This window comes from Lepeophtheirus salmonis, chromosome 2 (assembly GCF_016086655.4).
Source record: "Lepeophtheirus salmonis chromosome 2, UVic_Lsal_1.4, whole genome shotgun sequence".
Taxonomy (NCBI): Eukaryota; Metazoa; Arthropoda; class Copepoda; order Siphonostomatoida; family Caligidae; genus Lepeophtheirus; species Lepeophtheirus salmonis.
In genome coordinates, this window is record NC_052132.2 from 38,427,959 (window position 1) to 38,444,127 (window position 16,169).

A 16,169-nucleotide genomic window follows, 5' to 3' on the forward strand; every position below is an offset into this window, starting at 1 on the left:
AATGACACTATGAAAAGTCGACATAACCATTATAAAATTTTTGCTTCTGTCATCGACAAATATTTCACCTGATATAGAAAAAATATCACAAAACAAGCAGAAACAAGTATAACCCTGGTCTAATCCTAAGTTGAAACTTATTCGAGCAACTGTGATTGATTGAGTCGAAATCCCTCTTCTCCAATCCATTCGATTTCCGAAGTGTTGTTTCGCTGCACTTAGAGAAGAAGATATTGTCTTCTTATTAAAAAGTTTCAGTAACTCAATTTCAAGTATCAGCTATCGCTGTCTCCAATTTTGAGATAGAATGAGAAAGTATGACTTGAGGACAAAATTATATAGTGTACATATTCCCAACTCTGTCTTGGACCTGGATTTGAGTTCATATTTGAAAACTTGGAACCCAACTAGTTTTCACATAATCAAAGACTCAAAAGTTGACTTCTGCCTCGAAAGTTTAGACTTGTGACTTGACTTGGATTCGAATATAAAGTACGAATATACTCTTTGAAATATCTTTTGTTTTCCAAGGACTTGGAGTGAACGTGAGTGAAAATATTCAAGGACTTGGACTCAAGACTTGAGACTCGGCAGGGACTTATACTTTAGGACTTTTTCCTACCCCTGGTTTTAAATTATACAAATTATTCTAATATTCCCTAATTTAGAGGCGGCTGTCGTTGTAGGATCCATGAAATTAAAAGTTATAATTAATATTTTTGATCTTTTATCGTCTATTTAATAGGGGGAGTGAGGAACGTGATACCAAGCAGATTTAACAACGATAATCTGGTTTAATCAGTTGAAGAGTTCCTCATATAGGTAAAAAAAAAAAAATCTGTCCAACAGTTATCCTATATTAGAAGTGAAGGATTGAAAATATCTTTTATTAATACAGTGACTCTTTATTGAATATATATTATTTTCAACTAAGCCCAGCTAACTAAGGGAAAGTTATATATGAATATATCTTCTGAGACGTAAGATTCAGCAATGAATGCATGATTTAGCGTGTTCAAATTTTATTAAAGAAAAAAAGTTCAATAGTCATTGATACGGAAGAGTTTGTGCAATGTCCATATTGTTAATGGCTTTAAATAAATCTAAAGAAGATTCAATTGATTAACAAATAACCATATAATTTATTTGGTAAAAGTTATAATACATATAAATAAATATTCTAAAACATGCGTATAGAATGTACTAATAGATAGAAGGAGAGGGGGCCCATAGAAAACATGTCAAGCATGTCCAGGTCGATTCATAGGTTAAATGTAGGGAAGGGGGCGGAAATGGATCACACTTTATGATAAAAAACAATAACAAAAATATATAATATACCTACAAAAATACATCCACAGTACTTTTTCATATTTTATTAACATAACACGGATTTATTTAGATACATACATTCATAAATCCATCAGACCTTATGTACAGTTCTGTGTAAACAACTCCAGGATAATTATATTCAAAAAATTATGACTTCAGTATGAACTTTCTTCCTTGGATTCTTTTACTCCTCTCCAGTGTTTTTATACAACTTCAAGGTGCCCAGGGACGTCAATCATTTGAGGATCGACCACTTTATACAGAAGTGAATCCTGGGGACGACACAATTCTCCTCTGTCGGATATTTGAAAAAAGCCGTAATTCGGATTGTATTTGGCAAAAGGATGGAAAACCCATTCGTATGCAGCCAGGAAAATACGAATGGGATGGGATTAAGGAGTCTGGAGACTGTAGTTTGAGGCTCATTGGAGCGGATATTGAGTATGATGATGGTAAGGGAATCTATTATTGCTTTTAATTTCGTTAAAATAAGACAACATGGATAACTAGAGCGTGATCATCAATTTTCCACTTGTGGACATGTTTTCTTTTCAACTCCATTTCGTGGAGTCCGGGAACCTTTTTATATTCGACCAAAATCATTATTTAAAAAGGATCCAAAATTCTTTGCTGAAAAAAAAATAACAACAATATACATTCACTGCCAAATATTAACAAGAGGGGGTGGGCAGGGGATAAGGGGTTTTAGCCTTCCCATTTTCTTAATTATTAATGTGATTATTGAGATACCTTCCCTCCTCCTAGAATAAAATAAATTAACTGATCCTTAAGACTATTGGTCCTTTAGAAATCAAACACTAGAACTTATTAAAAAAAGGAACAAATAAAATTGGGTGACGGCATCAAGGACAGAGCTCTATCAGTTTTTAGGACTGATATGCAGGACTGAACTGGACCGGACTGACACAACACTACCCCTGCTATGTGTCCTCTGTTTTTAAAATGAAAAAAAATGGCCCCTAAGCAAATACAAATGATAAATAGGCTTTTAAATAATCAATTAATTAATTGTTCATTGAATGGAAATTACATTACAATTGGCGAAGAAAAAAGTTTTGAGCGTTATTTTGCTTTATTTTAACAATAGCATAGTTAGAATTATCCGATTTAGATGGTTCCAAACAGTTTTCCTGCTAATCTTCATTTACTGGAATAAGTCCTCACATGCCGGTTCAACTTGAAGATTTCCATAAACGAATCGACATTTTCGACGTCCATATCACCGGAACGGAATCGATGGAACCACTTTTGCAAACGCTGTAAGACCCAACTGGCTTCACCAAACACAAAACTAAACTTTTTTGGAATGTAGGCTTAACCTTTAAGAATAATTTAATCTTTTTTTGATAAAATATATCAATCGTGAGTTATAATGACATTAATTTACATACAAAAAAGTAAATTTTAACCAATAAGATTTGATATTAATAATTATCAATTTGTATTCTCATTAGGGTGTCTTTGTTTTCTTTCATATCATATAATGGGATATGATGATATAATATTGACTCTTTACATATCCGGGAGATCTGTAATAGAGGGTTACTATAGATAAAGTTATATCAAAAACACAGGTGCTAAATATCTTTTGTACTTATGTACATACATGTCAGTATAATATATGTATTTTTTAGCTCTGTTGCATTGGTTTATTTCACTACCTGTGAGAGTGAAGTGTCAGGGATTCACAACTTTTTTCTATTGATACATACCTATCTTCATTAGTTGCAATTAAGGCAAAAATAAGACTGTTTGTATGGCAGGTAGTCCCTGAGTTAGGGTATTCCGATGTTTTTTAGTGAGTTTGATTCGAAGCAGGATTTTGAAGTTGTTCGAGCTCGAAATTTTGAGTTAGGCATCAAGTTGAATTCATATTTGGACAATATACTCATTTTCAATTTGAATCGAGTTCGATTATTGAGAGTTTCCACAAAATACGTGATTTGGTTGTTCCTCTTTTTTGTTTTATGAAAATTAATAAGTTTTTGCAAAAAAAAGTCATTCGATAAAATAATGTGTCATTTTAGGAAAAGGCCCAAAATAACCTACACTTTTTTTTATTTATTTATTTAAAAATGAGTCAAATTATTTAATAAGATATAGTTTTTATTCTTTTTGAGGAAAATGATAGGCTTATTTTCCCAAAAAGCTATATAATTTTATAGTCGGCTAAGTCGAAATATTATAAAGAGGCCACAAGTCTTTCCAAACTTTCTGGTGACTTCTTCTAGATTTTATTTAACACAATTGGTCCCAATCCAAAACTCAAATTGGTTAAGAGCCAACTTGTCATAACTTAAATAATAAATTTACATAATTAAGCTTGGAAACGCCATTTTTTATTATAAATTCCAATTTTTCCAATAAAATGATCCGAGAATATCATTTCAAGAGTCTGTTTTTCTTTGTTTTTAACATTAAATATTAGACTTCTATAATGCCATATAGGTAATTAAACTAATATTTGTAAATTTTGAGTTACGCCCATTTGCCCCTCAACCCTCGATGTGATGTAGCTATTTCTCCTTTTTAATGAATCTGTATTAATAAGATCTTTAAAAAAAAATGTTATTTGAGATTAGGAAAAGGGCCAAGAAAGATCGACCTTTTTCAAAAAAGGCTTTCGATTAAAAACAGAAATTACGTATTCAGAAATACTTATGATTCTTTTGAAAAAAAAAAGAAAGTTTATTTTCTAAAAGAAGGCATCTTATATTATAGTCGGAAAAATTGAATTATTCATCAGAAAATTTGAAAAAAATATTGTACAACACATTTTATGCTTATTCATCTGTAATTAACTTCAACCAATTTGTAAAATCTCTTACTATTTCAAGTAAAATTGTCATAAATCTATGATGAACCCCACAATTTTCTAAGCAATGGTCAAAATATAGCCTTGGCCGGAATTTATACACAGACAAAGTGTTAATCCACATAGAATCCGCATTTATTTTCACATCCAACCTAGGAATAGTCCAAGCATGTAATACGTCTTTTGAAAATATAATTAAGTGTAATATTCTTTTACATAATTGGTAAAGTTAATGTCACATGACTAGTGTTGTGTTGGTCCTTATTTAGGACCAAGGACCAGGTTGCAGTTCAGTTCAATCTCATCTAGTCCTAGGTAAAATCGATCCATCGTGACGTCATTGAGTGTGTTCTTCCTTTTTTAACTAATCCTTCATATAATAGAATCAATTATTTAACTTTGTAACATTATAAGATGTTCGTATTATACAGAAAAATATAAGATATTTTATTAAGATATGTGCAATAATCTTAATATATATATCATATACCTTATTTGGCTTTTAAGAAACATGAACATCTTTAGGAAAAATTCCCAGGACCGATAATTAAGGACCAGTCCCAAGAATACACAGTTATAAGGAACGACGGTCTTAAGGACCAGCCCCAATGAACGAAAGTCTTTAGGACTGATCCTAAGGGTGCTGGACGAATGCAACACTGGTTCACATCAGTCTCTAATAACATGGTGTCACCGAGTCTTTTCAAGGAACTATAACATAAATTTAAAAAAAATCCCTTAGCAAGAGGCATCTCGTAATTTTAGTATCATTGATAGCCGTTTACTTTTACACCCCAATCAAAATTTGTTATTTCACCGTACATCTACAAAGGGGGATAAAGCGTGCATAGCAACTCAAAATAAAACTATTAGAAACAAACTACTACTATTGTAGTTTCTTACGTATTTTGAGTTATAATAAAAAATGGACTAATTGAATTTCCACCCTGTTCATAGTGATACTAAAGAATGTATCGAATTTCCTCTTTTTCAGAAAGTTAGCTGTAACTCACAACTGGGTTCACCAAAAACAAAACTCTAGATAAACTTTTTTTTTTAAATGTACACTTAAACTTTAGTATACTTTAAGCTTTTTTTTTATGCAATGCATTGATCACTATAGACATCTAGCGAAAAACACTCAGAAGTTTTTACTTAACCTAATAATTCTGGCGAATTTGATTGATTTTCAGAAAATGATCCACTTTAATAAAGTCGAGTTTATTTTGAGTTCGATTAATACTCAAACCAACAGTAAATTTGTATAATATTTTGTCAATGTATTATTTAACCCCTAAAAAATTACTCTTGATGAAATTGTATGGTAACAAAAAAGTTACTTTAGATCCTAAGTGATAATAAAAGTTATAAATCATTGACAACGGCAATACCCACGTTTGAAGATATTGAACATTTCAAAGAAGCTTTAAAATTAAACTTTTTTTTTGTGACATTCACAAACAAGATGTCAAAACCTTTGTTCCATATCGATAAATCTAGTTAAAGGAGTTTGAAATTAATGTAATGGTAAATCTTGCCTAAAAAAATAAAGTGTTTAACTAAAAAAAATATTAACTCTAAAGCACTTTTTTTTCAACAGGGCTATTTTGGTAAAGTGTTGAAACTTGGTATAAGACCAAACTTTAAGTACGGTAATAAGGTATTTTTCCTAGACCGATTTGAATCCCGTTCTCAAAACGTAAAACAATATTTACAGGCTCAATCTATAGGCCAATTTTCTTCTCCATCCTGATTCATCCGCTGTACAGATTTATGCAACAAATTTAATCATATATGACGCCATTTTAATGAATATCAAAATTTTGAAACTCGCATGACGTTACCAACATTTCATATATAGAGAATTATCTCTGACGTCATAATTGAATGGGACGCTTCTTGAAGCCTCAAAATTGATATTTTTAATACATAAAATAAACAACTTTCTTATAAATATCAATGAAACTTCATTTAATGGCTTTAAGAATAATAATTAAAAAAAAAAAAAAACTTAGCATCAGCCTTGAGTACTACTTGATGCTTATGATAAACAAACACTAACATTTCAATTAAATTAAAGTAAGATGTACCAAAAGTGGTTAAACTTCTTTATTTTTTTTGATCGATTAAGTAGGAGAAAAATAGGATAATTTGAGAAAAATATCTTGATCTTTCCAGAGTAATAGTTAATTTTTACATATAATATGGAAATAGGATTGTATAACTATGTAATGACAGATATTTAATGGATATTAGGGTAAGATATTTGATAAACCTAGGTAATTGAGGGAAAAATTAAAAGGTTTAAGACCTTTTATTTATTGTTTCAATGTTATAAAACTTGGTTATTTAGCCTGATCTGTTCGACAATTGAAAGAAACGAAAAAAGTCAAACTCGACTTATCTGTATATATAATTATATATACGAGTTTGCTTGTGTGTGTCACTTTATGGGCCACCACACTTTTGGGTTTAGGAGCCTGAAATTTTCATGGGTACCTCTTTTGAACTTGGCCAGGCGAAGACGGGGTGCCGATTTTCGGGGTGGGGGTCATATAAAAGGGATTATTCTATACCCCCAAAACACAAAAAATGTTTTTGAAGCTCAAGGAGACTTTATAAGGGGTTGAGTTATAATTAAAATGTGGGTTTTCCAAAAAAAAAAAAAAAAATAATAATACACTATACGAATAACAACGCTTTCTAAATTAATTCAAAATCAAAAAAGTTATCTGGAAAAAAAGAAATCGGTGAAAATTGCAGTTTCGGTTTTTTTTTTTTCAGATGCAAAAAAAAAAAAAAAAAAAAAAAAAAAAAAAATGGATTTTCTAATGAATATTGGATTTGTAAAAAAATAAAGTTTGTAAAATTTGTTTGGAAATTCGTTTGCATATAAATTTGATTTATAAAAATTAGTGTAAAATTAGAAATATCTCTCATTTTCTGAATTTTTTTCATCATACGTCAATCTTCAATTTTTAATAAGACATGCCACAAAACGATGCATTTTGGACATAAATTAAAACCCTAATACTAAACATTAGTATTTTCAATTTCTGGAACATTTTATTATATAACTTTTGTAAAAATAAGTCAGATATATACTACTTTTTCAACAACATTATTCTCCAGACTTTTTTATTTTTGCAATTACGAGTTTTTTATGGAAGATTTGTGCTCCTTTTTACAATGGCAATAAATGTTATTGTTCTTTTCAAATTTTGATTTTGCAATTTCTTGACAAAAATAAAAGATGGACTTCTCATATAGACAAATTTTTCCATGAATAGATGTGAATATGTTATTAGAAGTCTATAACACATTTAAAAAAAAAAATCATAATAATACATATGTTATGCAGGCGCTATCTTATAATACCCACCCGCACCGAAGGGATCTAAATATTAAGAAGAAATAACACTGACCATTATCAATGTGATTTCCTGCTCCCTTCTTGACCCGAGGAACACCGGGTAACCCTTTGCTAGTAAATATATATAAGATTTTGTAAATGATCTCGAATCCAATTATTGCGAGCCCTCATTATTCGCTGTTGATACAAATCAGAACTTGCTACAAACAGTTGAAACCTCCAATACATATAAATATTAATAAATAAGACTAAACGTAGTTTGAAGACAGTACTGAGTCGTAGGTACATTTAAAAGTTGTCCTTTGGTATGAAAATCACCTATGCAAAATTGAATTGTCCTACGAGGTCATCTTTACGTCGTATATCTCGATCAAATGATGAAAAAAGGCATTAACCTCTTACTTAGTATATATAGATTATAATAAAAAACAACTCTTTTAATTATTTTGCATAAAATAATTTTGATAGACCTTTTTTAACTAAATGTTCAATTTTTTTTAAAACAAACTTTGTTTTATTAATATAAATAAGTACTCTTCAAAAAACAAAACAAAAAACGTATAACTTACTATGATTGATATATGTATGTATATTAAAATATGACCCACTGAGATACACACCCTCGTTGCTACCTTTTTAATTTCTTAGATCAATTAGTAATGCTCAAAAATGAGGTATTGGAAAACATACAGACAAAATTTGGTTTAAAATCTAGATATATACTATAAATCAATTCCATTATGTAATTGATAGCTGAGTTGATGATTTAATAACCACGGAATATTAACAAACTAAAGTCATTTTGTAGTAAAATTTGATAAACCCCTCTTTTTTGTTCGTTACATTAATGACTTTGGTAACTTTAGTTGCCAGTTAAGAAATGATTTTAACTCGATTCTATTGAAAGAAGTTTTTGTTTTCCATAACAATTTGTGAGTTGTCTACTTTGTGTTCTCATCAAGTTTTTGTCGAATTCTGATACATTTGTACTTGAAATCTAAACTTTTAAGATCCAATAAATCTTTTTCCATAATGTTCCAAAAAATTGGGGTATTAACGGCTTAAGTCATTTCTGTAGAAAAATATATTAGCAATAAATTTTTATCTATATTTACAAAAATATCCATTACAATTTGTTATCTATGTACGTGATGAAAAACTACAAAAAAAAACTACAAAAAAAAACACACCTTGAATAATGAGTATTTATGGTCCAAAAATGAAACTGGGCATGATTGAATCCACAAATAAAGAAATGCAAAAGCGTGAGGGCTCACTGTATTTATTAATTCATATTGCATTTTGTGTATTTGATCATTTATTTAGTAAAAAAAAGAAAAAAGAGTGGTAATTTTAATTGATAAACACATTCCAATTTAGAAGCACAAATGTGTGAAGATACATTTAATTATTTATTGGCTTAAATAGACCGTACGTATCAAATTGCACTGCACTATAATGACATGTAATATAATCAAAGTTTTTCTTCAATGACTTATTCCCAAATAATTAAAAAAGTACACCAAAATAATCCCGTTCTGTGCTAGATATATACAAATCCTGGAATAAACATAACATATATATTATAGATTGAACGTATCTACAATATAGTTTAAACTTTATTGTGCTAAGCTAGAATGAATTTATATATATAAATCCGTTCACTTCCGAAAATAGAATAAAGTGAGCACAAAAATATTTATCTCTATGATGAAGTTATAATCTTTTTGCTCCAAATATAAAAAAAAAAAAAAAATATGTGTGTATATACTTGTGTTAGGTTTCGGTTTGGAAATCTTAGACTGGTTCGAACTCAGATTCCACGTCATTTTTTTTCTTCAGAAATTTAAATTTAAGGGGGAAAAATGACATTTTTTACGGGAGATCATCTTTTAGAAAGGGAAATTTCGTTTCACGGTCTAGAAAAAATTTCTTAAGACCAAAACGGGGGGGATGTGAGAAAGCAGTCTCGGACCGAATCTTAACTCTAGTATATACCTACATATTTGCATTTCCTTTGCCATGTCACACTCACTTCAAATCCTTATTTGTTTGAGACAAAATATTACATGTACTAATATAATGCATATTTCCACAGATCATTATGAAAATATGGTAATTTATTTTCATTTCATTGTCGACTATCTTATTGCTTTTAAATGCATTTGAATGACGCAATTCTTTTGTCCAAAGGTAGAATATACGTTGCATTTTTGTATCGTGTAGACACTTTTTATTCAATAGAAAAAATGTCTAAAAACCTTGCTGTTATAATAAACAAATGTGGGATTAAAATATTGGACAAAGTTATAAAGTCAAATTTTTAATTTTTATACATAGGGGCGATCTTATGCAATTCCTAACACTATGGTCGAAGTGGTTTTCTTTTCTAAAAAATAGTCACTTGAGAAGGAAAAAATTAACTAAATTCAAATTTTCAAAAAGGAAATAAAGAAAAGAGCCCCCACAATTTTGTGATGGCTCTAGATCTCACTCATGCCATGATACTTAGAAACAAGGTATATCCATAAAAACAGGTATGTAAAAATAAAATAAACTGAAAATAGTACATATTACTCATACGACCATAAAATACATACATTGTCATGACTTACTAATATAACATATAATATAACTAATCCTTAATATGTGATGCTATAAATATCCTTGATAAAAATCCTACATCCCTAAAGTTTATGAACAGCAGTGGCGTCCGCAGGGGGTGGGCTGGAGGGGCTCTAGGCTCCTCCCAAAAAATAAAGAATTTTATCTTTCGAATAGAATTTTTTATTGTCAATCGAGCAAATTATGCAGAAGAGGAAACATTTTAATATTTGGAAAAAAATAAAATATTTTTTTTTGTTAATAGTTGTGTATTTCTGAAATAAAAAAACCAAAAAATTAAAGTTTTGTAAATAGCTATGGATTTTTTTGATTTTTCTTTCAAAAATATTACAAAAACTAAGCCCAAAAAGGTTAAAACAAAAGAAAGCGAAAATGGATGTTGTTACTCTATTAATTTGAAGAATATTTGGGAAAAGAACAGCTGTCATGACGTTTTATTAGATCAGCTGTAATCAGCCGTGAGAGGAAGGAAACAAATACAAATCCCATTCCGTATATAGCAATGACATATAGGTTGGAATTACTTCAATGTCTATCCTCAATTCTACTCAAAGTCCAACAAGGGCCTATTCTTATAACTGCCTCGTAAATCCTCATTCTTACTCTCGGATATTCATGAGCACACGCACTAGTGATTACTTTATACTTGGATGTTCCGTCTCCAAGAATAGTGACAACAGTTTTGGAATACAAAAAAAACTACTTAGATTCCCACTTTCTAAGATATATTTTATACACCTCTGGGTACATCATTTATCAGTAGAGATGGGATTTTTGTAAGAGCGCGAGGGGAAGGCAGGATAACTAACATTACTGAATTGAATCCCCCTGTTAATATCAGCTGTCAGTTATATGTTTTTGGGCGGGAGAAAATGAATTACTGCTATTAAGACGATAATCTTCTACATTTAATATAGCATTACTGTAAGGAAAATATTATAAATATAATTGAATTAAGCATTTTTATATCAACTTACACCAAAGATAGGCAATAATACATTCTTGAGAGGGAGAAGTTAGCACTGCGATGGCGATTAAATAATGAACAAAAGAGAAGAAAGAGCACACACAACAACCGTTTTTCCTTTTCTAATTTTTATAGGTAGTTTTTTCATTACAAACTACTCAACCCTTCTTATCAGCCATCATGTTTTTTTTCTGACTAAAAGGAGATAGATAAGTTGAACGTCCTATGGCCTATCGCTATTGTAAGATTTATACTTCTTATGTCAGAAAATCGGGCGTGCTTTTAAATCTTTTTTCATGAAAATATTGTCTCTAAAAATATTTGGCTCACGCTAAAACTGGCCATGGCCTCAATTATTAACTTTTATTATTATCCCTACCCAGATTGTGATATGGGCCCTACAAAATCTGTTTCATATAGAAACACCAATACTTAAGACTGTCCCTGTTAATGCAGAGTGACCTCACATAAGAATTTACACTATATTGTGTTGTTGGCTTGTTCTTTTCCCCTTATCAGTGTTCAGAAGTTATTGTTAGGGCGTGGACAATTTATAACAAGTATTCAATAATAACTCCATTGTAGTTGGTACTGGAAAAGAATGTCTCAAGGGCGGTCCGAAACCTTTTTACTGGATACAAGGAGTTATTACTATTCACTCCTCAATATTACCACCACTGGAGAACTCAGGCTTTGGAATAAACGAGGAGTTGGCCTACCAAACTTTACAACTCACAAGAGGACTACTTCACTGGTCCTCAAGTACAAAGGAACTAGGCGTTTTAGACCAACAAATACTTTTTCCATATCTCTGGAGTCAATAAAAAATAAACGAATAAGAACGGAACTACTAGGTCGTGGAGAAACCTCAGCGCCAAAAAGCTGGTAACCAAACGGTTGGAGATACTAGGTCCCCTTAGGGTTGACTTCGATACAAAAATACTATTTTTATAAACCTTTTTACTTCATCAAAGCAAAAATGGGTCCGATACAGAATCGCTACCTCATCAATTTATACGAATAAGTCGAATAACGAGGATGAGAGTATGAACTGCACATTCTGTAGCGAGAAATTATAAGTGTCAGCATATCTTTTCTACGAGTGTAATAAGGTGAGTCATTTGGTAGGAATGTCTGAAGTAAAATTAAAAGAAACACTACAAGTCTCGACGTCACAAACTGATTGGGTAGTGGCCACCGATCCGAATCTTCCCAGAGCTTTTAAGGTGAAGGCCATCATCAGTAAAGTGCAGTTTATAATATATCCTTGCAGATGTAACAAGAAACCCATGCCAACAAATTTGGAAGGTGTAATCGAAAAAAACTCGATGTTTTAGCTAATTTTTCCGACAGATGGCAGATATATGTTGGGGTTGGGTTTTATTTAGTTAGGATATTTGTTTGTTTTTGTTTGTCATAATTATAAATAAAAGTATGCCGAATGGGTTTAAAAAAATAATAGTTGGGAAAAATAATGGCCATTGATTTTTGCCTTTTTTATGTTTCTTTTTATAAAAAGGGTGCTAGATATAAAAATGTAGCCATATTATATTTTACTACAAAGTTATACCTAATAAGATTACTTTTTTAACAGTCTCATAAAAAATACTATAAACTAAATTATTTGAGCAATGTTTTGTCTGTCTCTTATAATATGTCAGAAAGACAGGTGATAGTTAGTTTGACTCAAAATTTAACACAACTTAATAATATATGTTTACAGTGTTTGAATCTATTTAGAAATCGTGTACCTTACAGTATTGTAATAGGAATAATGCATAAAACATATTTTTTTGGACAAACTATCCATTCGGCAATGTGTCCGTTTGACAAAGTATCCTTTCGGCAAAATGACATTCGGTAATGGGTCATAGAACCTTTAGAAATATTAAAAGACGAGTTGTTTTTCCGTAAATTGTAATTGAATGCAACACGTCAAATGTTTCAACTGTTACCAAAGCCCGGTATGGTTGCAACTAAGTATGTGTGGATCCTTATTTAGGACCGAGGACCGCGGTCCAGTCCATATCGGTCCTATTCAGTCCCAATTTTGGTCCTTAAAGAAGGTAAAATCAATCCCTCGTGACGTCAAATAGGATGTTTTTCTTTTTTTAATTATTCTGTTACATAATAGAATAAACTATATAACTCAGTAACAATGTTATATGTTCGTACTATAATGAAAAAAGTCATACTTTTTTGCAAGATCTTAATATATATTTCATATATCTTATTTGCCTTAATAATCCTTCGATATTTTTATGAAAAAATCCAAGGAGTGAATAAAAAGGAAAGACACACCACTAGTTGCAACAGTTAAAAAATATCAAGTTTGAGTTAGAAATTAAGACAATTAGACTAAATAACATTTCTTGAGGAATTAAACAAAATAGATCTTACAAGGTCCTGAATTATTGACTTTCAATTTCAATTATTATAGTAAATTAAGATAAGATACAATGGGATTTATATTCTAATCAGTATTACAGATTGGAGAAATTTACTCTTACAAACTATTGACAAAAATTTAGACTGATTTATAAAATAATTTGTATTTGTAATGGTTGATTTTGTGTTTGGAGCTTTCTTGATGTTAAAGGATATGCTGGGGATTTAATAATTTATTTGATTGCCAAATATGTATATGTAGGAGGTGATAGCTAACTATGTTTTAATTAAATTTATAGGCATGTGGGAATGTCAGGTGTCTCCCTCAACCTATGATGCTAATGACGCCTTATCATCAAATCCAGCTCGACTCATAGTTCGTGTACCTCCGTCAGATCCACGCATTTACTATGACGATCAATATTTAACCTCTGAGGTTTGCATGATATATATAAATTCTTATAAGCAATCCATGACTAAGAGTCTTTGTTTGTATATTTCAGCCAAGTATTCACATTCCAGCAGGACGTCCCGTACGCGTTCGTTGTGAAAGTCGTAACGGTAATCCACCTCCGGCTCTACGATGGTTCATAGAAGAAGAAGAAATACCTGGTAGTTCACAGACCAATGAGACAGGGAACTCTCGTCTTTTTAATGCCATATCTAATGTAGAACTGATCCTTTCCAAAGATGACAATCAAAAGAATCTCAAGTGCGTTGCATTTCACGAAGCTTACTCTCGAAAAATGCGTGAAATCCGCGTTCAAATGGACGTTTTATATGCTCCCATTGTCACTCTGGAAAAAAATAGGAATGCTTCGGAATTAGAGGCTTTGGTTGATGATGTTTCCTTCCGCTGTCTGACCGATGCAAATCCTCCAGCTTCAGTTTATTGGAGAAAAGCGGGTGGGGAATCACGCTATCCGTAAGTATAATAGATCTTGTTATATTTCAATAATTGTATCAAATCATATCAAACCAAAAATATAGATATCTGATATTTCTTAATTTATTCTTCAGCTCTACTGAATATCTCACTTTCGAGCCCGTTCGACAAGGTGATGAAGGAACATACTTTTGCATGGCACAAAACGATATTGGTTCAAGTGATGAGCTGAGCATTTCATTTGAGGTTTTATATCCTCCCCGAAACATGGAGATTGCTCCATCATCTCGCTCCATTGATCTACGCATTGGTTCATCTGCAACATTTCACTGCTCGGCTGATGGTAATCCAAATCCGGAAATTGAATGGAATCAACGAATACTCACAGAGGAAGAGGGGGAACAGATTTTCTCTCGAGGGAACGGCCATTCATTTGATTTGAATAATGCAAGCTATAAGGATCAGGGAGAATGGTCCTGTGCAGCCTTCAACGCCATAAAAGGACAAGAACGGAAAATCCATGGTTCTTATTTCGATGTCAACATGGTTGGATCTCCTGAAATTCGCTTTCCTCTGGATTCTTTGTCATTTACTGGTGGCTTTGATGCTTCTATCAAGGCTCTTTTCTGCTCTGATCCAAAACAAGAAGAACTTCGATGGATTTGGGGTAGTTTAGAGCTTTTTGAAGGTCAACGACATGGCCGTTTTTATGTTCCACCCATCGAAAGAAAAATGAGGGATTGCTACGAGACGGAATTAGTAATTGAGGATGCGCTAGCAGAGGACTCTCGAATATATTATTTAATGATTAGAAATGAAGAAAACTCGATTCGTACTGGAATAAGAATTTCCATATCCGAACCCTTTTCTCTATCAGCAGTTCTTGGAGCTGGAATATCAGGCCTCATACTTCTCATTCTATTATCATGCATTGTCATACTTTTGCTTCGAAAACGTAATACTCCTCTGTGCAAAGTTAACTCTCGGACAGAACGGCCAAAAGTTTACTCTCAAGGTGCCTCAACGGATAATTTACACGAATATATTGAAAGATCCGTTCCCGACTTATCATCCAACGTCATCACTGTGACCTCCTTACCCCCTCCATCAACCAACATCACAGTTCAAAAACCACCCCTTCCCCCACAGAAAAAAGTGATTCCCTGTCTTAAAACCCCTCCAAATGTACAGTATGCTGACATTCATTTCCGTAAAAAGTACTCCTATCTTACTCCGAAGAAAGCAACACCCGGACATTTTATTAATTTTAATGGACTCCCTCATCCCTCTACGGTCACATTTCAGTCGGGTCGACAAGCTGATGTTTAGTTAGTGTTTTTCTATGTTCAAACAGAATAGTATTTATTGTGTAATTGTTGGTAAATTTAGTAAATATATTGGAATATTATAGATATGAAAGCTGTTTGAAGAACTTGAATATCTAATACTTGGATCACGTCAGTCATTCTTTAGAATGATGGTTGAAACAAATGCTCGACAAAATTAATTTAACCGTCTTTACAGAAATATATAAATCAATGTATGCATTTTTCAACTCCAAGCATAGGGGTAAGCTTACATAAAGTTATACACCATGGCAGTAGTTCTGAGACATCATTCGATACGGTTTGTTTCTGAAACTTTCCTGGGGAATCCCAAATTATAATATAAAAAGAAACATTGCTCAGAAATGTTTTTTGCAGAAATGGAGGAGGTTTATTAAGAGCCCACATTGGAAACCACTGAGCTATGATTATACTAT

At 31.7% G+C, this 16,169-nt stretch overlaps 1 protein-coding gene across 1 annotated transcript; it reads left to right on the top strand.

Annotated features, from left to right (window-relative positions):
• Positions 1–1,263: 1,263 nt before the first annotated feature.
• Positions 1,264–15,821, top strand: LOC121113774 (synaptogenesis protein syg-1). The gene is made up of 4 exons (XM_040707634.2): positions 1,264–1,784; positions 13,821–13,957; positions 14,025–14,446; positions 14,542–15,821. The coding sequence occupies exons 1-4, from the start codon at positions 1,493–1,495 to the stop codon at positions 15,734–15,736; spliced, it is 2,046 nt and encodes a 681-aa protein (XP_040563568.1). The 5' UTR covers positions 1,264–1,492; the 3' UTR covers positions 15,737–15,821.
• Positions 15,822–16,169: the final 348 nt, after the last annotated feature.

Bases quoted from the DNA above. Each gene is read 5' to 3' on its own strand.
- LOC121113774 (XM_040707634.2), top strand. From the start codon at position 1,493: ATGAACTTTCTTCCTTGGATTCTTTTACTCCTCTCCAGTGTTTTTATA. The intron at 1,785-13,820 runs GTAAGGGAATCT...TTAAATTTATAG, and splicing joins GGATATTGAGTATGATGATG to GCATGTGGGAATGTCAGGTG. The intron at 13,958-14,024 runs GTTTGCATGATA...TGTATATTTCAG, and splicing joins ATCAATATTTAACCTCTGAG to CCAAGTATTCACATTCCAGC.